The sequence below is a fragment of the Oryctolagus cuniculus genome, chromosome 12 (assembly GCF_964237555.1).
Source record: "Oryctolagus cuniculus chromosome 12, mOryCun1.1, whole genome shotgun sequence".
Classification (NCBI taxonomy): Eukaryota; Metazoa; Chordata; class Mammalia; order Lagomorpha; family Leporidae; genus Oryctolagus; species Oryctolagus cuniculus.
This window is the reverse complement of record NC_091443.1, coordinates 36,236,954-36,260,943: the sequence shown is the minus strand read 5'-3', so window position 1 is coordinate 36,260,943 and position 23,990 is coordinate 36,236,954. Positions and strand designations below refer to the sequence as shown.

Genomic DNA, 23,990 nt, shown 5'->3' with positions numbered 1-23,990 from the left:
GGGGCGTACCGAAGGAATCGATTTCGGGGCCAGGGGGAGCGGGCGACCTCGCGTCGCCGGGGAGGGGGCGGGCGCGGGGCTGGGCCCCGGAGGCGCCTACCTGTTGTTCCGGATGCTGACCAGCACGCACAGCACCAGTTCCAAGTAGGTGCGCAGCACTTCCAGCCAACGTGTGGAGAGCTGCAGGGACTCGACGTCTTCCCCTCCAGTCCCGGTGTCCGAGCCTCCTCCGTCGCCTGGGCCGCCGCCTCCGCTCAGGTAGTTCTCGGCGGCGAACTCAACGCGCAACTCTCGTACGAACCAGCCGCACTTGCGCATGAGGAATTCGAGCCGAGGCTGCTCCGCGGGAGAGACACGGAGGCAGATGCGAAGCTGGGGCCAGAGTGCCGGGTAGAAGAGGCACTCGCGCCAGTGCGAGCAGGAGGCCGAGGCCCGCAGCCGGTCGGGCGCGGGCAAGAACGAGAAGATGTGCACGATCAACTCGCTAGGCAGAGATGCAGCGCCCGCCGCCTGCCCGCACAGAGCCATCCGGCCCCGCCGCCGGCTGCCGGCTTCCGGCCGCCCCCGCAGTCCTCGGAGCAGCCCCCGCAGCCGCCGCAGCTGCTGCAGCCGCTGCCGCCGCCACCGCACCACCCGAGCGGCCCCGACTCGGGTTCGAGCTCCCGGTGGTCGGGGCTGCGGCACTGACAAGAACAACAACATCAATGACAAGGAAGAAGGGGGCGGAACCGTCGTGGGTCTCGGCGGAACCAAGTGGAGCACAAGTTGAGGAGAGGGGGAAAAGCCTCTGCGCGGGTGGCCGGCAGAGAGCTAGCCTCCGGCCTCTCAAACTCTACCCGCACGCCTCCGAGGCCTGCACGTTCGGCAACTTCAAAACCCTCGCCTCTACTGTTTAGGGGCCCGGAAGTGGCAGGGCTTATCCTAAGGAAATGGCAGCCCTCCCCGCACCTGGAGGCGGAGGCAGAGCAGTGGTAGGAGCTGGGTTTGACGTCGCACGTGGTGGGAGGAGCCCGGCGCCGACGCGCGCGACTTCCGGAAGAGGGGCGCTCTTTCTGGGTTCCTGGTAGGGAAGGAGGCGAGGCACGTGATCCCTGACGCGAGCTCGCACGCACGCACGCCGGTTGGGCGAGACGGGAAGCGGCGTGGGGCGCAGGCGGCGCTTACTCTGGGCCCCACCCCCTCCCCGCCGCCTGACCGCGGCGTCCGCGCCCCTTCAGGGGTGTGCATCGGTTAACTCCTGCGCCCGGTCGGTGAAAAGCGGTTCGACTTGGCCTTCGGGCGAGAAGTCGTGGAGCTTCTCTGTCTGCGTTTCTCAGTCGGTGGACTGAGGGCCGAGGACTGAGCTGAAGTGCCAGTATGCAGGCTCCTTCTCAGCCGTCTCGCCTACCCGCAGGACTAAGAATTCTGCGCCTCTGCAGAGGGGGAACGGGCAGATTCTCGGGCTAACCCAAGTCAAGCAGGAGAGGCGCGGGCTGCCGAGGTAGCCTGGAGTAGCTCCGAAGCCACCAAGGGAGCCTCGCTCCTGGTGGGACCTTACAAATTGATTTCCGTGCACACCCTGGCATGTGGGGAAGGAGAGAGGGCAGCGCCACCCTTTGGACTGAGGGGGAGAGCAAAACCAGTTGGCCAATGAGTCTCACCTGTTGGTCCAGGGCCCCTGGAGAAGTCTCCTTTCCTAGTACTGAGGTGGTTGGTGATGACCTTTAGCCTGCCACCCCCAGTTTGAAAGGGGATTTGGAAACAGTGTCCCTTAACTTGACCACCGCCTGCGGAATGGTTAACTCGCGCTGCAAGGCGGGCAGTGAAGGATTTAAGTGGTTTTATGCAACAATTGAAGATTGCTGTAGGGAGGCTGCCTCTTCAGAGCTTGAACTGTGGTCTTGCAACAGCCTTATTCACTTGGGGTCAGCACCAAGAAGCGGTTCTAGATATTTTTAGCCCTTGGAGGGCGAAGCTCTGTTCGTGTTTCTTTGGTACCACTTGGTGCCTTGCACATAGGAGGTTAGTAACAATATCCTATTGTTACCTCTTTGGTTCGCTTCAGCTTAGTACCTGTTTAAAAAAAACACACCCTATCATTCATGGCAAGCCACTTGTATCTATTTCATACACAATTAGTAGGGCTGACAGCAGTGAGTTAGGAAGTTGAGACTTGGGTTTTAATTTTTTATGTTTCTTAAACTCATTGAAATATTTGGAAGTCAGCCAAGGATATCTGGATCTTCCACTTTTAGGTACATCAGTATGCATCCCTATAAAAGTAATATGGATGCCTATATAACAAAAATCATATGACATCCACCAAGCAATAGTTTTCTTGAGTATGTCTAGTATTTGATGTTTAGATTTACATCTGCCTTGTACAAACCAGGATTCAACCCAAGGACCACACGTATATTTGGTAATGTAGTTCTAGTTTTAATTAAAAAATTAGATAAATCTTTGATGGTTCCACCTGCCCGTAATTTGTTTATTTATTACACTCTTGATTTTCTAAGGTAAACAGGTGAACTTGTCCTGTAGGCTATCTCATTGTATTTTTTTTTTTTTTTTGACAGGCAGAGTTTGAGAGACACACAGAGAGAAAGGTCTTCCTTCTTTTGGTTCACCCCCCAAGTGGCTGCTACGGCCAGCACTGCGCTGATCTGAAGCCAGGAGCCAGGTGCTTCCTCCTGGTCTCCCATGCGGGTGCAGGGCCCAAGGACCTGGGCCATCCTCCACTGCCTTCCCAGGCCACAGCAGAGAACTGGACTGGAAGAGGAGCAACCGGGACAGAACCTGGCGCCCCAACCGGGACTAGAACCCCGGGTGCCGGTGCCGCAGCGGAGGATTATCCTAGTGAGCCTCGGCACTGGCCTTTCTCATTGTATTTTAATCCTTTCTCTTGGTGTTGAGTTTACTTCTCTAGTCCCTCTATTTCTTATAAATGTGGTCTTCAATGCTGGGCGGTTGAATAGGTTAAAGATTTTAAACAAGATTTTAAAATAGGTGATTTTGAATGGTTTACTTTGGATAAATGACACACTATCTTCTTGAACTAACCCATCTTTTTAAAAATTAGTCCTGAATTAGGTTAATCTCCCTCCATGTAAAGTTCTGTGTGGTTTTTTTTTTCTCCTTAGGTCTGTGAGGGCTTTTTTTTTTTTTTTTTTATTTGAAAGGCAGAGTGACAGGGAGAGGAAGAGGGATGGACAGAGTTTTCATCTTTCCTGAAGTGCCTGCAACAGCAAAGACTAGGCCAGGCTGAAGCCTGGAGCCAAGAATTCCATCTAGGTCTCTCATATGAGTGGCAGGAACTTAAACACTTGGTCCATCTTCTCCTGTCTCCCAGGTACATTGGCAGGGAGCTGTATTGCAAGTGTGAAGTAGCTAGGATTTGAATGTGGGATGCCGGAGTCCAAAGTAGCTGCGTAACTCACTGTACCACAAGGCCCGCCCACCCTTAGTTTCCTACAAACGTCCAACTTCTGCATCAATCATTCATTTAAAACTTCAGCAGTAATTGATAATTCTTGCCTGAGTCATCATTTTACTAGATGTAAAATGATCCTTTCTAATTCTTTAAGTTCATCTACATTTATTAGTTTGTGTTCTTCCACAGAGAAGTTTTCTGTCTTAAATCAGGAACAATACAAACATTGGAAAAAAATACTACAGTTCTTTTACTTTTGTTACTGACTTTGCTAGTAAGTTACATGGTTTTAGAGGATGACAAATTTTTCTAGCTTTTAGCTTTTCTGAATATTATTATGTATTCATAAATTTTTTGTAGGTTTGATGATTGTTTCTGATTCTCAAATTTTGATGCTTCTGGAACACTTCTGAGAATTCTTTCTATGTAATTATAGTTTTCTAAAATTCCTTTGAAAGTATTAGAAATAACACCTGAGTGGGTGGGAGGCTGGATTTTGATTATTTTTCGGTTTTGCCATGAATTAGCTGCGTGATCTTTAAACAAATTGCATAACCTCTTTGGTCTTAATGTTTACAAGCAGAATTTTGGCAAGGATACCTGCAGCTCTGATGCTCTCTTACTTTTTAAAAACCACTACGGAGATTTATTTTCCATAAAATTCACCCACTTAAAATACATAGTTCAGTGACTTTTTAGTAACTTTATCAGATGGTGCAGCCATCATTGTAAATAGTTTTACATGCCTATTTGCAGCTAGTTCCCACTCCCACCTTCCTACAACTCAGCAACTAATGCACTTTCTGTTCCCATAAATTTGCCTTTTGTGGACATTTCATACACACAGAATCAGTACAGGATCTCTTGTGTCTAGGTTTGATTTAGCATAAGTTTTGAAAAAAGAATTATTTGAGAGACAAAGAGCTCCAATCTGTTGGTTTACTCCCCAAATGCCCACAATGTCTCTGGGCCAGGGGCTAAACCTGGGAGCCAGGATCTCAATCCAGATCTCACATGTGAATGTCAGGGACCCAATTGCTTGAGGCCTTACCTCTTCCTCTGAACTAGCAGGAAGCTAAAGTCAGTTGCTGGAGGCAGGCATCAAACTGAGACACTTTGATATGAGATGTCAGCATCTCAACCACAAGGCTAAATGCCCTTTCTCAGTATGTTTCTGAAGTTCATCTGTGGCAGAATGTGGTTCAGTAATTAATTTCTTTTTCTTGATGTATAGTATTCCATTAAATGGATTTTTGTTTTGTTTTCTACCTAATTACTCGTTGGCAGACATTTAGAGTGCTTCTGGTTTGGGACTGTTATGAGTAATGATGCTATGAGCATGTGCAAGTGTCTGTGAGCATGTCTTTTATTTCTCTTGGGTAAGTAACAAGGCATGAATGTGATAGATTATGTAACAATTCTTTGTAGAACTTTTGGAGAAGTTGACAAGTTTCTTTTTAAAGTTTTATTTATTCATTTGAAAGAGTGATACAGAGAGAAAAGGAAAGGCAGAGAGAGAGAGAGGTCTTCCATCCGCTGGTTTGCTCTCCAACTAGCTGCAACAGCTGGAGTTGCGCTAATTCGAAGCCAGGAGCCAGGAGCTTCTTCCGGGTCTCCCATGTGGGTACAGGGACCCAAGGATTTGGGCCATCTTCTGCTGCTTTCCCAGGCCATAGCAGAGAGCTGGACTAGAAGTAGAGCAGCTGGGACTCGAACTGGCGCCCTTATGGGTTGCCAGCATTGCAGGCGGCAACTTTACCTGTCAATCCACAGCACTGGCCCCCAGTTTTCCAAAGTGGTTGTACTGTTTTCTCTTCCTACCAGCACTATATGAAGTTTTCCAATTTGACTTTTTGATGATCTGGAAAAACACTTTGATTGACTTGGGACTGATATTTTTTACTACCAACAAGTTACCTTCTCCTTGGACACCATTATTAGTCTTTAGTTGTTAGGAATATTTCTTAAAGAAATAGTTCCTAAAATATATCAATCTGCCTTAAAATGAAATTCTGATTCTTAGTGTTATCTTTGAACTGTTTTTATATAATCTGTAATTTTCTTTCTGTATTTTAAATTTTCTTATGATAGTTACACTGCTATTAATAACCACGAGCTAAGCTGTTATTTAAAAAGATATGGTCTTGCCCAATTACAATAATAAATCAGTAAATCAGTTACAATAATAAATCTAAATTTCATTAGTGCACAAAATTTGCCTCCTATCAAACTAACATCTTTAATATCAATAATATGTTTATATATATACTTAGCATGTTAGGTGAATTAGATATTTGACATAATATACTACTAGAGTAAGAAAATGTAAAGGACAAATGGAAATCACATTTTGTGAAGTTATAAAATCTGAACGATGATTCACAGTGTGGGAGGAAGTACTGCCGTTGTGAAGCTCATTAGAACCTAGTAGTACTAAGCTCCAGGTTCCAAAAGTGGCATATTGTCACTATAGCAACCACCATGCTTATTTGGATTTGAAACCCAGGCAACGAGTGGTGGATAGGGACTATAAGATGAATATGTGCTCTGGTGGGTTGATATGCCTGCCTGCTGATGGTCAATTGTTTGTTCTGTTTTCCTTACTGTATTTGTTATGATTGATTCTTTTAATAGAGATATGTTAATTCTTGCCAATGTATTTTTTTCAGGGAGAGAAATTAAACTGTATTCTTGTATTTCTCCTTTTCTAATTTGAAGTTTGGTGTTTTATCCAGTTAAGTAATTAAGATGTTAAATATATCTTTACTATAGAATTCTCTCCATTATTTCTTAAGTTTTGTAACTTTGTAACTTTTATTATCCTGGATCACTTTCAGTTTCATAACAGAAAAGAATAACCACCACATGGATTTTTATTTTAGCTTTATCATGAAAAGATACTTAAGGTTATCAGTAAACATGAAGATTGCTTAAATTCAAGCATTTTCTTGAAAAAATATTTTTTTCTTGAGTTAGGTATGTGTTTTGTACAATGTTGGCAGGTGAAGATGACATAACTCCCAACTATCTGCATGCATTCATACATTTATCTAGAGGTACAGGACCTTCTGGGAGAATCTGGGAGCCTGATTCATTTCTTTCCACCCTGTGCGATGGATGGGATTCCTACTGGGATCATATTATAAGGAAAACAATGAAGTGTTGAAGGGACTCTTTCTTTAGAGAGGTGAAAGACTACATTGGTGATCTGGGTGCTAGACAAAGATCAGATCATTGCTTTTATGCCTAGGTACTGCTGGTGCTGATTTCAGAACTTAGCTTAACCAAGCCACTCACAAATTGTTGTTTAAGATTGAGAACTAGAGATGCTATATCAATTAACTTTTTTCTCCTCACTTAGCAACGTGGAAAAAGTATACTTTCTCTCTTGATTATTTATGTTGTATTTGATCTGTGTCTTTTTTTTGTGAAAGGAAAGTGAGAAGAAGTGACAGTTTTGAGCCTGAGCCTTAAGAAGCACTGAACATTTCCACTTACCTTTCTGAGGCTCCCGACTTTTGTGTAAGCAAAATGTTGCCCAGGCATCTCCCAGGAGCAGAAATAAGGAACAGACTTCAGCTTGACCTATATAGCCTGAAGCAGAGCTGCCCCAGTTGACTTAAATAATTTATTTCTAAGTTAGAAATATGTTTTTTTAATATTCTACTGAAACTTTATGGTTGGTTGGTATGTAGAAAAAGTTGCCTAGTATAAAAATGTGTACCTAAAAGTGGAATGTTGGTCTAACAGAAACCTAAAATACACGGTATTAGCTTTGGGACTGGGTGATGGCCAACAAAAAAACTGCTACAGATGCTGGAAAAACTGGTGAACTATGTTATGTAGTAACAAAATATTTGATAATACTGGAAGACAGAATGTATAACTAATGAAGTTGTATTGGGCAATAATCTGATTGCTACTGGCTACAGATGATAGGAGTAATTCAACTTACCACATTGGATCTCTTGGTCATAATTACTCATATTCCTCCCATTCTACCTCATTTTTCATTTTAACATGTGTATGTAATATAACATAAGTGTTCCCTTTACTGTGTGTTTGTGGATCGAGAACTGACTGTCCCGTTCTGTGTTTCAGGTGCTACAAAGCAAGGCTTACCTCTGGGTCACTAAAACCATGGTGTAAAATTAATTTTTTTTTTTTCCTAGTGACCTTTTCCCTTCCCTCCCTTATTAATCAGAATGCTAGTTTCAGTAAAAAGTAACCCTAAACATTTCAGTGACTTAATGAAATAGGTTTTTAAAATTCCTATAATAGTCCAATGAAAGCGTTCTTATCAGCTATAGCTTTCCTTCATATGATGATTTAATGGCATGAATTTCTTGTTCTGATTTTGTTATTCTTAAAATGCCTTGTGATTCTCTGTCTCCTGACAGAGGAAAACGAAGAGAGAATGGAGAAGACCCTTAATTATTTTGGCAAAGAAATGACACATTACTTCTACTTACATTCTGCTGTCTAAAACTAGACATATGGTCCCACCTGTATGCCAGAGGGTCTGGGATATGGAAGTTTTGGCTAATCAGTCACATTTTTCTCTCTCTCTTTTTTTTAACCTTTATTTAATGAATATAAATTTCCAAAGTACAGCTTATGGATTACAATGGCTTCCCCCCCATAACGTCCCTCCCACCCACAACCCTCCCCTTTCCCACTCCCTCTCCCCTTCCATTCACATGAGGATTCATTTTTAATTCTCTTTATATACAGAAGATCAGTTTAGCATACATTAAGTAAAGATTTCAACAGTTTGCTCCCACACAGAAACATAAAGTGAAAAATAATAGATGATTTTTTAAATGATGATGAAATCAGATCAGACCTATTGTCATGTTTAATCCCAGTGAGAGTCAAGTTAGGAATTGATAATTTCTTTTTTTTTTTTTTTTACAGAAGATCAGTTTAGTATACATTAAGTAAGGATTTCAACAGTTTGCACCCCCATAGAAACACAAAGTGAAATATACTGTTTGAGTACTCGTTATAGCATTAAGCCTCAATGTACAGCACATTAAGGACAGAGATCCTACATGAGGAGTAAGTGCACAGTGACTCCTGTTGTTGACTTTACAAATTGACACTCCTTTTTTTTTTTATCTTTTATTTAATGAATATAAATTTCCAAAGTACGACTCATGGGTTACAATGGCTTCCCCCCCCCATACCGTCCCTCCCACCCACAACCCTCCCCTTTCCCACTCCCTCTCCCCTTCCATTCACATCAAGATTCAACAAATTGACACTCCTGTTTATGGCATCAGTAATCTCCCTAGGCTCTTGTCATGAGTTGCCAAGGCTATGGAAACCCCTTGAGTTCTCCGACTCTTATCTTGTTTAGACAAGGTCATAGTCAAAGTGGAGGTTCTCTCCTCCCTTCAGAGAAAGGTACCTCCTTCTTTGAAGACCTGTTCTTTCCACTGGGATCTCACTCACAGAGATCTTTCATTTAGTTAGTTAGTTAGTTAGTTGTTGTTTTTTTTTTTTTTTGCCAGAGTGTCTTGGCTTTCCATGCCTGAAATACTCTCATGGGCTTTTCAGCCAGATCCGAATGCCTTTAGGGCTGATTCTGAGGCCAGAGTGCTGTTTAGGACATCCGCCATTCTATGAGTCTGCTGAGTATCTTGCTTCCCATGTTGGATCACTCTCCCCTTTATTTATTCTATCAGTTAGTATTAGCAGGTACTAGACTTGTTTATGTGCTCCCTTTGACTCTTAGTCCTTTCATTATGATCAGTTGTGAACTGAAATTGATCACTTGGACTAGTGAGATGGCATTGGTACATGCCACCTTGATGGGATTAAATTGGAGTCCCCTGGTATGTTTCTAACTCTACCATTTGGGGCAAGTCAGCTTGAGCATGTCCCAAATTGTACATCTCTTCCCTCTCTTATTCCCACTCTTATGTTTAACAGGGATCACATTTCAGTTAAATTTCAACACTTAAGAATAACTGTGTATTAATTACAGAATTAAACCAGTCATATTAAGTAGAACAGACAAAAAAACTACTAAGAGGGATAATGTATTAAGTTGTTCATTAACAGGGCTATGCTGATCAAGTCACCGTTTCTCATAGTGTCTATTTCACTTCAGGAGGTTTCCTTTTTGGTGTTGTCATTGATCAGGGAGAACATATGGTATTTGTCCCGTTGGGACTGGCTTATTTCACTCAGCATGATGTGTTCCAGATTCCTCCATTTTGTTGCAAATGACTGGATTTTGTTGTTTCTTACTGCGGTATAGTATTCTAAAGAGTACATGTCCCATAATTTCTTTATCCAGTCTACTGTTGATGGGCATTTAGGTTGGTTCCAGGTCTTGGCTATTGTGAATTATGCTGCGATAAATATTAGGGTGCAGACCGCTTTTTTGTTTGCCAATTTAAATTCCTTTGGGTAAATTCCAAGAAGTGGGATGGCTGGGTCGAACGGTAGGGCTATATTCAGGTTTCTGAGGAATCTCCAGACTGACTTCCATAGTGGCTTGACCAGTTTGCATTCCCACCAACAGTGGGTTAGTGTCCCTTTTTCCCCACATCCTCTCCAAGGACTCTATACTATGGAAATGTATGAATTTTAGTTGACAGTTGGCCATCTTTGCTACAAAATGGGGTGGGGGGAGTGGATTCTCCTTTATTATTATTTTTTTGGTGGTGGTAACCACTAGGATGCTTGTATTTGCTACGGGCAAATGAAGAAAGTGGAGTATTTTATTGTTGTTTTTCTATATTCAGATCTTCAGTTAATCTGTGTTCTTACCCACCACTCTCACCCCTTCTGTACCATCAAACATTTCCTCAGGTGTCTCAGCCTACCTAGTATCTCTCTCCTAGGGTTCCAGGGGGCAGGTCAGGGTTCTTCTCACTTGCAGTTTCCTCCTGGCATGTTATGTTCTGCTGAAGCTGTCAGTGTTCTGTCTACTCACTCATCTTTCAGAAGTTTTTGGAGATCTCTGGATGGCCAATGATCATGTCTGTCTGTTTTTTTTTTTTTAAGTTTTAAGCTTTTTATTAAGTGAGAGAAATGCATAGGAGAGTAAGTGCTCTATCTAAAAGAGAGGGAAATCCGGGTTCATTCTGAGCATCAGGAACCAGCCACGTGGAGGAGCATGTGGGGCAGGTGGCCAAAAGGCCATGTGCCCTGAAGGCACGGGGGAGCAAGGGGATTTAGGGCAGTGAGGAAGAAGAAGAAGGGCAAAGGGCAAAAGGTGAAAAGGGGAAAAGAGGCTGGGCCCACTGTGTTTCAGGCCTTTAATCGACTCCCAAAGGGGAGTGGCTAATTAGTTGGATTGGCAGGTGGGTGCACAGGTGTGGTCAGGTAATGGGATGAGATCACACAGGGGTCGTGATGAAGGCATGGTCTTCCAGCTCACAAAACTGATCAATTTTATCCTATATGCCTGCCTACATCATTCCCCCCTCAGAGACTCCATTCCCTTAATCCTAAGGGATGTTGAAGGGCATAGAATCATCACATCTTCTATAGATGCTTCCTAAGTAGTGCAGGCCCTGACCATGTCTTTCTAGGTAAGTTCTCTTCATTACTAAACAGACTTGTTTTTTAAGTTTCAAGAGTCGAGATGAAGTAAATACAGAATATCTCCAACTAGTACCTCTAACAATTTTTATTTTTAAAAACTTTATTTGAAAGGCAGAGTTACAGAGAGATAAGGAGACAGACAAAGAGAGATCTTTCATCCACTGATTTATTTTCCAAATGACTGCAATGGCTAGGGCTGGGCCAGGCTGAAGCCAGGAACCTGGTACTCCATCCAGGTCTCCATGTAGATGACAGGGGCCCAAATACTTGGGCCATCTTCTGCTGCTTTCCTGGGTGCCTTAGCAAGGAGCTGGATCAGAAGTGGAATAACTGGGATGTGAATCAGCCTTCATATTGGATGCTGATATTTCAGGAGGCAACTTAACTTGCTCTACCACAACGCTGGCCCCCAGAATTTTAGTTTTTTAAAAAACACATGCTGCCTGAACAACATGCTTTTTTTTTTCTTTTAAGATTTATTTATTTGTTTGAAAGGCAGAGAGTTACAGAGAAGCAGAGGCGGAGGCGGAGGCAGAGGATGGGAAGGAGGGAGGGAGGGAGGGAGGGAGGGAGAGAGAGAGAGAGAGAGAGAGAGAAAAGAGAGATAAAAGAGAAGGTCTTCCATCTACCAGTTCACTTCCCAAATGGCTGCAACTGCTGGAGCTGGGCCAGTCTGAAGCCAGGAGCTAAGAGCTTCAAGGTCTCCCCTGAGGGTGCAGGGGCCCAAGTACTCTCTCTCTGCCTCTCCTCTCTCTGTGTAACTCTGACTTTCAAATAAATAAATATAAAAAAACACCATAGATGCTGAATTCAGCTTTCACTTTTTTCCCAAGTGACTTATCTTCATCACATTAGATTTTAATGATCTTTTTCCTCTGATCAACAAAAAAGCTTATTCACCTATATGATTTATTATTGTTTTACATTTGTTAATGTTCTTTCCCACAAAGTGTAGACTGCCTAAAGGAAATGCCTGTGATGGACACATTTTTGTTGGCCCTGCAGTGTATGGTATAGTTAAGAGTTCATATTGATTACATAATAACTATTTATTGACCAAAGCCCTGAATTGTTTAGTGCTACTCAAAGTGTGGTCTGCAGACTAGTACTGGTTCACAAACTGTTACTCCTTTCTTGTATTATAATATAAATTGAGAACAAGCTTTAGAAATATTATGGCAATTTGTCAAAGTAATTTTGTGTATTAAAATTTTTTTAGACAAATATATTTTAAAGATTTATTTTATTTATTTGAGAGAGAGATGTACCGAGAGAGAGAAAAAAAGAGAAAGAGAGGTATTTTCCATCCCCTGAATCACTCCACAAAAGGCCGCAATGCCTGGAGCTGAGCCAATCCGAACCCAGTAGCCAGGAGCCTCTTTTGGGTCTCCTATGTGGATGCAGTGGTTGGGGACTTGGACCATCTTCCACTTTCTCAGGCACAGTAGCAGAGAACTGGATTGGAAGTAGAGCAGCCAGGACTTTAAGCTGCTGTGCCACAGCACTGGTCCCTCATGTCTTAAAATTTATAATAAAAGCAACTTTTATTTTTCATACTTAAATTTCTGGTAACCATTTAATTTCATTTTATGACTGTCAATCCTTCTTACCACAGATAGCTTAAGAAGTACAAGGGATGTGAGAATTTAGATGTAGTGAAGAGATGAGTATGTTTGGGACAAGTGAAAGATTTCATGCTGGAAGTAAGATCACTGCTTGAAGAGTGAACAGGATTTGGATGTTTGTAAAGCACTGGGTGGTTTCAGGCAGTGATAATGAAAGTTTGGGCTATAAATGGATGAGAGATATGCTGATATGTTCCATGGTGAGCAGGGAGAAGAGAGTCATGGCACTGTTAAATATCATGGAGAACTGACTAGATACCAGACAACATGAGCATTTCCTAGTTTTGGTTACCTCATGAGCTTTGGCCTGATAAAGACTTTTCATTCCTTATCTGTTTATGGCTGATTTTCTTTTCTTTTTTTTTTTCTTGAAAGCTTTTATTTAATAAATATAACTTTCATAGGTACAGCTTTTGGAATATAGTAGTTCTTCCCCCCATACCCACCCTCCCACCTCCAGTCCCATCTCACCTCCTACTCCCTCTCCCATCCCAATCTTCATTAAGATTCATTTTTAATTATCTTTATATACAGAATATCAACTATTTACTAAGCAAAGATTTCAACAGTTTACTACAGACACACAAAATAAATAGTACTGTTTGAAGACAAGTTTTACCGTTAATTCTCATAGTTCAACACATTAAGGACAGAGGTCCTACATGGGGAGCAAGTGCACAGTGACTCCTGTTGTTGATTTAACAATTGACGCTCTTATTTATGATGTCAGTGATCAACGGAGGCTCTTGTCATGAGCTTTCAATGCTATGGAAGCTTTTTGAGTCCAGAAACTCTGACATTATTTAGGCAGGGCCATAATCAAAGTGGAAGTTCTCTCCTCCCTTTAGAGAAATAAACCTCCTTCTTTGATGGTCCTTTCTTTCCACTGAGATCTCACTCACAGAGATCTTTCATGTAGACCATTTTTTTTTTCCACAGTGTCTTGGCTTTCCATGCCTGAAATCCTCTCAAGGGCTTTTTAGCCAGATCCGAACATATGGCTGATTTTCCACAGGAGTCATAGTAGTGAGCACATTTTCAATTTTGCATGTTTGAAACTTTACCTGTAACTTTGAGTGTCATGGCTACCTCTGAGAGACTAGCAAGAGTTTGCACCTGTGGTCCAAAGTCCAGTGACCTAGTAAGGTTAAATTGTGTCTTAGCTGGGGAGACAATGATTTCTCCAGTTCCTTGGTGATGGTGGTGTCTAGGAGTAGTGTGGCTCAGAAACCTGGGAGTTGGCCAACAATGCGTAGGAATCCCAGAGGATTGATGAAATCTACAAATATGACAAAAAACAGCAGCAAGAAATCTTTGAAGCAAAGCTCTGGATGAAGAATTGCCATTTTCTTACTGCAAAATTTCAGCATTGGCTCTACTGAAAATGGTAGTGCATGCCAGATCAGGCAGCAACATGGAACTTAATGCTATTGATGCTAGGGAAGGTGGATGGTGAAAACTTGATGGTTATGGACAGTTTTGGCTTGCCGGTAGAGGGCACTGAACCCTGAAATGCTCAGGCTGCTACACAGCAGCAGTGCATGACTGCATACGCAAGAAATAAACGGCTGGCAGTGCAGCCACTCTGACTGTGCCGGCTGGCTTAGTGGGATGGATGTTACTACTCAGTGATCAGTCGGTAATTCCAAGAACCATTTGTAGCAGTGGTAATTGAATCACCAAGAGCATTATTGGCAGGGAAAGTGAATCTTGGCACCTTTAGGACATACCCAGAGTGCTGCAAGCATCCTGATGGATGGACCTTCTAAGTACCAGACTATCCCACTTAATAAAATAGAAGACTCTGATATACTCTGCAAACAATATGCCTCAGAAGTCTCACATTTCAAATGCTTTTTTGGATCACAAACTGCTTGAGCTTTTGTGGAGTAAATACTGGATTAATATGCCAGGTTCGTCTGGCTTGTTTACTAATGCAGGTCTTTCAAAAGCTAGAGCAATCAGAAGCTCAGGTGGGATAAAAAGTTTCACTTTGGTTTAGAAAACACATGACTGAAAGAAAACAAAACTTTCCAAAATCATGAAAGGCAGCAGTAAAACTGCCATAGAAACCATCCGTGAATTAATGTCTGAGGTTACTTAGAGTAAACTAATTAAATTAACATCTCTTAATCACTGTGTAGTATTTTAACTGAAAGCTGATATGAGAAAAATCCTCAAGGAACACTTTTTAAATAAAAAATATTTATTTATTCAAAAGTCTGAGTTACAGAGAGGCAGAGGCAGAGGCATAGAGAGATGGCTGCAAAGGCCAAAGCTGTGCCGATCTGAAGCTAGGAGTGAAGAGCTTCTTCCAGGTCTCCCATGCTGGTGCAAGGGCCTCAGGACTTGGGCCATTTTCTACTGCTTTCCCAGGCCATAGCAGAGAGCTGGATCAAAAGTGGAACAGCTGGAACTTGAACTGGCATCCATATGGATGCAGGCACTGCAGGTGGTGGTTTTACCCACTATAGCACGACACTTCAAGTAACACTTTAAAACCAGTTACCAAAAATCTGATTAGAAGTATAAAATACTCTTAAGTACACTGAATATTAACACTCATAATAAAACTATACAAAATGAAATTGTCCTTTAAAGATTTTTGTGTGTGTTTGAGAAATTTCTTTTTAATTTAATTTTTTAAACTTTTATTTAATGAATATAAATTTCCAAAGTACAGCTTATGGATTACAATGGCTTCCCCCCATAACTTCCCTCCCACCCACAACCCTCCCCTTATCCACTCCCTCTCCCCTTCCTTTCACATCAAGATTCATTTTCAATTCTCTTTATATACAGAAGATCAATTTAGTATATATTAAGTAAAGATTTCAACAGTTTGCACCCACATAGAAACACAAAGTGAAAAATACTGTTTGAGTACTAGTTATAGCATTAAATCACAATGTACAGCACATTTAGGACAGAGATCCTACATGAGAAGTAAGTGCACAGTGACTCCTGTTGTTGACTTAACAAATTGACACTCTTGTTTATAGCATCAGTAATCACCCTAGGCTCTTGTCATGAGTTGCCAAGGCTATGGAAGCCTTTTGAGTTCACTGACTCTGATCATATTTAGACAAGGTTGTAGTCAGAGTGGAAGTTCTCTCCTCCCTTCAGAGAAAGGTACCTCCTTCTTTGAAGACCTGTTCTTTCCACTGGGATCTCACTCACGGAGATCTTTCATTTAAGTCTTTTTTTTTTTTTTTTTTTTTTTTCCTGCCAGAGTGTTTTGGCTTTCCATGCCTGAAATACTCTCATGGGCTTTTCAGCTGGATCCGCATGCCTTAAGGGCTGATTCTGAGGCCAGAGTGCTGTTTAGGACATCCACCATTCTATGAGTCTGCTATGTATCTCACTTCCCATGTTGGATCGTTTTTTTGTTTGTTCTACTTAATACTATTGGTTGAATTCTGTAATTAATACACAGTTATTCTTAAGTGTTAAAACTTAACTAAAAAGTGATCCCTGTTAAATATAAGAGTGGAAATAAGAGAGGGAAGAGATGTACAATTCGGGACATGCTCAAACTGACTTGCCCCAAACGGTGGAGTTAGAAACATACCAGGGGATTCCAATTCAATCCCATCAAGGTGGCATGTACCAGTGCCATCTCACTAGTCCAAGTGATCAATTTCTGTTCACAATTGATCATAATGATAACAAGACTAGTGTCTGCTAATACTAACTGATAGAATTAAAAAGGAGAGAACAGTCCAACATGGGAAGCGGGATACACAGCAGACTCATAGAATGATGGATGTCTTAATTTAATTTTTGAAAGTAGATGGTTGACTTATTAATATGGTTTTCCTGAATTTAGTCTAGCTTTAAAACAGAGCTAAGCAAATAAAATACAGTGAAGAATAATTTATTAAAGATATTTTAAAGTGTTATTCCCTATTTTCCTTCATTAATTTCATTTTGAATAAAAACTTTTTCTTTCATTACTGAATTACAGTTATGAATTCACAAAACTGGAATTAAAAATATTGATATAACCATTGCTTCTGGTGAATAGCTGAGCTAGTTATTTTTTATTGTAGTAAAATATACATGAAATAAAAGTAACCACTTTGAAGTATATAGTTCAACAGTAATAAATACACTCACATTGTTAAACAACCATTACCATAATCCCTCTTCAGAACTTTTTCATTTTGCAAACTTCAATTTCCCTGCTCTCCTTTGGGCTAGTTATTTTAAATTTCTCTTTTTCTGTATTTCTTACATGTTCTGTTTGCCACCATAACAAATAAATATATCTAATATTCACTTATGTATATACACACATTATATATATATAATTGGCCCAGATTCTGAACGCAGTTGAATTACATTTATAAAGAAAGCAGCATGGTTTGCCATGATATTAGGTAGTTTCCTGGGTGATAGAGTCTTGCTGCATCATATTCTTTATCCTACATCCAATATCTAATCCAATTAAATGTGAAAAAGTACACAAGCTGTATTTTTGTTTCAGAGGTTACTAAGAAAATAATTACACCAATCTGATGTTTAAAAGTGAAGATTAAATTCTGTTTTGATTTCCTGTGAGATTTTGAAGACCCTAAATGAACATTTGTAAATTATTAAATATAAAAGTGGATAGTAGCTTGGTTATTTTTAAAAACCTGGATAAATTTTTATAGCTGTGTATATTTTGAGGTGCCCTGGTTTTATTTCTTCTTCTTTTTTTCCCACCTCTGTTATGTTCATTTGCACCTCTTCTATCCCCTGACCTGTTAAGTCCTCCTGTTTCCCATGGTTTTCTCTTGTAGTCTTTTGCTCAGTAATCTCACCTTTTTCAGTTTCAATTATCTCTCTGTGTGAAAAAAGCCTCCCAAGTCTATATTTCTTATCCTTGAGTCCCAGTTCTGAATCTAGAACTGTGACCTGAAATTTTCTCTTATATGATCTACTGTTAAGCAAAATATGTTTAAGGTTAGACTTGTCATTTATTTTCTCCATCCACTTTAAGCTTCTTTTTCCCTCCTTTAAATGTCACTACCCTTCTTATCATTATATAAGCTTGATACGTTGTGCTATTTCTGTTCCTGCTTAAGTAGTCACCAAGTCCTGCCAACTGTTTCCACCACATCTTCACCTTCCTTTCCATTTTTTTTTCCTGCACTCTTTCCAGTGTAGGGCCTGATCATCTCATGCATAGGCCTCATGTCCCACCAATAGAATTTTCTTAGGTCCTTTAGCACTTTATTTGTAACTCTCACATGAAAGTTGTGAATATTTGTAGTTTATGTGTCTATCTCACTATTTTTCATCTTTGTATCCCGCCGAAGCCTTGCATCAGAGTTTGTATTCAACAAATGTTATTGAGAATATGGTGTTCTGACTGTAATCTCCCTCTAGTGTATTTTGTACAGCATTTCCAGGCTTTTTCATACATTAATCAAGTATTTATTGAGTGCTTATTATGTGCCATCGACTTTTTAGGTACTAAGAATATAGTAATCAACAAGCAAAAATATGACCTCTGGTGGCTTATATTCTAGTAAAGCAGAGGAATGATAAATGAGTAAGCTACATAGTGTGTTAGGTGGTGACAACTGCAAAGAAGAAAAAAATTGAAAGTGAGAGCATAAGGGTGAGAGAATGACATCTTGATCACGTGGCCAGGAAGGCCCTTCTGTGAAGGTGGCATTTGAGTAAAAACTTGAAGGAATTAAGGAAGGCGGTGAGTGTCTGTGGGAAGAAGGTTCCAGGCCAAGGAAACAGCAGGAGCAAAGGACCTCAGGTGCAAGCATTCTTGGCATGTTCTTATATCAGGGAGGAGCGGAATGAGCTGAAAGGTGAGTAGTAGGAGGCAAGCATGTGGGTTAGGAGGAGATTGAATGGGACCTCATACAATTAAGAGCTTGGTTTTCATAAAAGTGAGATGCTCTGTCTTTACAGATTAACAAAATCACTCGGGCATCTGTATTGAGAGGAAAGCAGGGAATTCAGTTTGGAGACACAAATCCAAGTGAGATGACGATGGCTCAGACCTTAGTGAAAGAAATGAAAGTAGTGAGAATCTGTTTTGGGATATATTGAAGCAGAGCCAATAGAATTTGCTGGTAGATTGGATGTGAAGTGTGAGGGGAGATGGAGTCAAAGATTATTTGAAGATTTTTGGTCTGAGTAACAGAAGAAAGGAACTGCCTTTAACATAAATAGAAGTGGCTTTGAGAGAAGCTGGCTTGGCAGAGATTTTTCAGGAGTTCAGCTTTGGATATACGAAGTTTGCAGTGTCTGCTCAGTATCCAAGTGGAGTGAGACTGTCTAGGTTCCTGTGAGTATACTGGACAAGTTCAGAAAAGAGACCTGGAGTCATCAGTGGACAGATAACATTTAAAACTGTGAGACCAAACTGAGTCATCTAGAGTTGTGTAGTAATCTTTTTTTAAAAAAATTCATTTATTTATTTGAAAATCAGAGAAGAAAAGGAAGAGACAGAGAGATCTTCCATCTGTTGATTCACTTCCCAGATGGCTGCAGTAGCCAGGGCTGGGCCAGGTGAAGCCAGGAGTCAAGAGCTTCTTCTGGATCTCCCACATGGGTACAGGGGAACAAGCGGTTGGTCCATCCTCTACTGCTTTTCCAGGTGCATTAGCAGAGAGCTGTATGGAATGTGAAGCAGTCAGATATCGAAATGGTACCCATATGGGATTCTAGTGTCGCAGGTGGTGCCTTTACCTGCTACTCTACAATGCTGGCCCCAAGAAGTTAAACCTTTTCAAATACCTTACACCTTCATATTTCTGCTTGGTACATACCTGCAAAGGCCCTGGGTTTTCCATGAACTTCTGTAGTGTAGTGTCATATAAATCTCTTAACTTCAGCCAGACTGGAATATTTATGTTGCCTGAGCCTTCCTTTGACATTGCTACTCTGCTCACTTTTATTCCTTTTTCTTGGAATGCTTTCTTACTTGCTTTGTACTAAAATCCAGTTTTTTCTAAGTAGCTTTCTTGTCACAACTGAATGATCTCTTTTTCAGATACTACTTGTTCTGTTTTGTTTTTTGAAAATTCTGCACCTTTATTCCATCCCCTCTAGTCTTTCAAAGTATTGTAAAGTTCATATTGTTATCTGTGTCCTATTTTCTAAATAGGCCACTGAGATCTATTGCAGAGGGGCCTTGGTTTTATACTATCTCTTCCACAGTGATCAGAACTCCAGTTCTACTTCTCAGAGGCAATTTGTGTGGAAAAAGTTTTTCTGAATTCTAGAACACTGTGGCAAAGAGGCTGTTCAGAAAGATTTGAACATCAATTCTGCTTTCTCACCTTAGGTAAAGTTGCAGCCTTTTTGGTATTGAGTTTGGCTTAAAAATCAGCGGGAATCCAGATGTTTACAATTTCTTCCCATTAAAGAGTGTAGGTTATATGTGTTCTTTCCAAGATGGTGATATAAGCCTTGAACATAAAAGGGAAGTGGCACCATAACAATTAGGTTGTCAGATAGGGCAAAACTCTACTCTGGCTTCTCCCTGGTAGGGCACGGCTATGGAGGCCAGTGGAAGCTGTGCTGAGACAATCTGCCTCTGTTCCTGTTCTGAGTGGGCCCTCACTGCTGAAAAGATTCTGGATCCTTGGCTAAAATAAGTCAGGCACTAAAGCTATGCTTTTTGTATATATGTTCCCTCTAATTCATAGTTGATAGCTAACATTTATTTAAGGCTCACTCTGGGTCAGTCACTGCTCTAATCCTTACGTGTATTAACTCTTTTCATTTTTTTTATTTTTATTTTTTGACAGGCAGAATGGATAGTGTGAGAGAGAGAGAGACAGAGAGAAAGGTCTTCCTTTACCGTTGGTTCACCCTCCAATGGCCGCCGTGGCTGGCGTACTACAGCCGGCGCACCGCGCTGATCTGAAGCCAGAAGCCGGGTGCTTCACCTGGTCTCCCTTGCGGGTGCAGGGCCCAAGGACTTGGGCCATCCTCCACTGCACTCCTGGGCCACAGCAGAGAGCTGGACTGGAAGAGGGGCACCGGGACAGAATCCGGTGCCCCGACAGGAATTAGAACCCAGTGTGCTGGCGCCGCAGGTGGAGGATTAGCCTATTGAGCCGCGGTGCCGGCCAACTCTTCATTTTAATAACATGCATTTGAATTAGCCATTTTTAGATTATGGCCATTTTCACATAAGAAAATCTAGAAAAACAGATGTTGAATAACTTTCTTCAGTAGAGCTATTGGTACTAAGTGGAGGAATGGGATTTGATCTTGGGAAGTTTTGATCAATCAAAAGCTTATATTTTTAACTACTGCACAATACTGAAATACTGCAAGTCAATTTTAATGGTTTCTTTTGTCTGCTGATGGAAGTTTCTGTAATTTTAAGCAATATACTTCTATTTGAGTCATCAGCTAAGACAATTGTGCTACTCTATCCTCCTTCTTCAAATTTTATATAGCTACTATTACTGTTGATAATTACTCTTGGTTATTTTTTGCAACTTCAATATGCCTACACCTCTATTTCATGTTTCATTAACTTTTATCAGTATCTTTTACTTTTTTATAAAGTGAGTGTGTTATCACTTCAGCTCCGACTTCCTTCTGGCTTTTAACTTCTGTCAAATATCCATTTACTTTGAAATTAGCCACTTATAATATTTATATTACACTTAAGGAAGGAAGTATAACATTGTAGTTAAGAATATAGACATTGGAGCCAGGCTGCGTAGGTCCAAATTCGAACTCTACCACATCCTAGCTGTCTGATTTTGGCAAGTTATTAAATCTATCTGTGCCTTACTTTCCTCAACTCTAAAATAGGAATAATAATGGTACTTATTTCACATAATTATTATGAGGACTAAGTGATTTAGCATAGGTAAAGCATGTATATATAAATATAAATTATTATATAAATTATATAATTATTATATAAATACTATATAATATTATATAAATATTATATAAATTATATAATTATTATATAAATATATAAATATAAAGCCCAGTATATATAAATACTATATGAATGATTGATATTAGTGTTGTCATAATTATTCAGGAATCATAATTTATTACTCCATATTTTCAACTTATTCTAAAGGTTAAAATCAATAAACATTGATTTATATAAAGCAAATCAAGTAGTATACTATTTATCTCTCTGTCCAGAGAATAAAGTCTCTAGGATAAGGGTTAAATAAATTCTCTTTTCTTCTCCATAAATTTTTCAGAATTATATAATAGCTTGATTTATAATTAGATGATACATTCTTGTATAACTCCCCCCAGCACTGGAATTTGGAAATACCTTTTCTCTCCTTTCTTGATGAAAGAATAAATACTTTCACCCTATTATCAACATTATCTGACTTCTCTGTCATGAATTTGTAAGAACTCACTTTCTTCTTAGAGGCAATATTTTTACAATCCATGAAAGAAAAAATTGGACTATATCAAAATACATTACTTTTGCTGTGGAAAAGATATTGCTAAGAATGAAACATCAGGTTATATCTGAGAGGAGGCATTTGCAAATCACATGTTTGAGGAAAGATGAATATGCAAAATATATAAAGAATTTTTGAAGTTCAGCAATAAGAAAACAGCCAACCAAATTAAAAAATAGACAAAAGATATAAACAGACCTTTCAAATATTTATAGATAACCATAAAAATATGCTCAACATTACTTGTCATTAGAAATGAAAATAAATGAGATGCTAATATATACCTAGTAGAATGGTAAAGATCCAAAAAAGATTGGAGTTGATGTGGCACAGCAGATTAAACCACCACTTGCAATGCCAACATCCCGAATTGTACTGCCAGCTCAAGTTCCAGCTTTTCTACTTCTGATCCAGCACCCTGATAATGTGCCTGGGAAAGTGGTGGAAGGTGGTCCAAGTGCTTGGGTTCCTGTTGCCCATGTGGGAGACCTAGATGGGGTTCCAGGCTCTTGGCTTTGGGCTGGACTGACCCTACCATTGCAGACATTTGGAGAGTGAACCAGTGGGTGTTCCTCCTTCTGTCTCTGTCACTCTGCCTTTCAAATAAATAACTAAATCATAAAAACACAATGCCCAAATGTTGGTCATTGATGATTTTCATTAAAATTAGATAATGTCAAATGTTGGCGATCTCATACTTGCAGGTGGGAATGCAGAGTAGTATAGCCACTTTGCAAGACAGTTTAGAAATTTCCTGTGAAGTAAAACATACTCTTACCATATTGCCCAGCAATTGTACTCTTCGGTATTTACCAAACTTATCTGAAAGTATACATGTACGCATATGCTTTATTCCTAATTGCCAGTTTTAGTCATATTCATCAAAAGCTGGAGCCAACCAAGAAGTCCTTCATTAACTGACTGGATAAACAAACTGGTGTATCTATACAATGGATTATTATCTCGAGTAGGAATAAGTAATTAGTGAATATTAAAGAAGCTGGACTGAGGGCTGGCATTTTGGTATAGCTTGTTAAGCCAGTGCCTGTGATGCCAGCATCCCACATGGGGCTGGTTTGTGTCCTGGTACTCTACTTCCCATCCAGCTCACCATTAGTGTGCCTGGGAAAGCAGCAGAAGATGGCCAAGTCATTGGGCCCCTGCATCCATGTGGGAGAACTGAAAGAAGCTCTGGGCTCCTGCCTTCAGCATGACCCAGCTCTGGTTGTTGGGCCATTTGGGGAGCGAACCAGTGGATGGAAGTCTCAGTCTCTCTCTCTCTCTCTCTCTCTCTCTCTGTGTGTGTCATCTTCTCTCTCTGCCTTTCAAATAAATAAATAAATCTTAAAATAAAAAAGCCAAACTGAAAAGGCAATATATTAAATGATTATTTTCATATAGTGTTCTAGAAAGAGCAAAATCATAGGAATAACAAGCTGATCACTGATCTCAGGGATTTGAAGAAAGGGGGATATTTAAATAGAGGAATCATATAGAAGTTTTTAAAGTGATGGAACTAAACTACAGTGGTGGACACATGATGCTATTTGTCAAAATCCATAGAACTTTACAGCATAAATAGCTTACTGTACGTAAATTTTAAAGAATCAACTGAGGTTTGAGTTTGAGTGACCTCCATAGGGAATACAAATGGTGGTAAAAGATCTTAACACATGTTACAAATCGTGACATAACCTCACTGAAAGGATAGTGGGAAAGATGCTGATCTAATTAATGTAGGACTACTGTTTTGACTGGGAACTCTAAGGATAAAGACAAACCTATATACATATTGTACTTAGATGATAAGGTTGTTTCTTACAGGGATATGCTCTACATGTATACTGGACATTAACAAGTAAAGAAATGTGTAGTGATTGATGGGTGCTAAGTTTCTTACTTTTGGAGAGGGAGATTGCAGATGGGCAAGTGAGGAAGGATAGAATGAGCCATGTGGTGCTGAATTAGATT

The 23,990-nt window shown here is 40.4% G+C and overlaps 1 protein-coding gene, 1 long non-coding RNA gene and 1 pseudogene across 3 annotated transcripts in view; 2 read left to right on the top strand and 1 right to left on the bottom strand.

Annotated features, from left to right (window-relative positions):
* Positions 1-847, bottom strand: part of FBXO33 (F-box protein 33) — a 42,638-nt gene extending 41,791 nt beyond the window's left edge. For both annotated transcript variants that reach the window (XM_002718159.5, XM_070053730.1), the window contains exon 1: positions 101-847. In XM_002718159.5, the coding sequence (XP_002718205.1) occupies positions 101-702 (602 nt within the window). In that variant the 5' untranslated portion in view covers positions 703-847. The remainder of the gene's footprint in view (positions 1-100) is intronic.
* Positions 848-1,178: 331 nt separating this feature from the next.
* Positions 1,179-6,352, top strand: LOC127483709 (uncharacterized). The gene is made up of 2 exons (XR_007910217.2): positions 1,179-2,001; positions 2,559-6,352. It is a non-coding gene; the product is annotated as an uncharacterized lncRNA (long non-coding RNA).
* A 7,329-nt stretch (positions 6,353-13,681) lies between these two features.
* On the top strand, positions 13,682-15,784 carry LOC100346483 (COP9 signalosome complex subunit 5 pseudogene; annotated as a pseudogene).
* Positions 15,785-23,990: the final 8,206 nt, after the last annotated feature.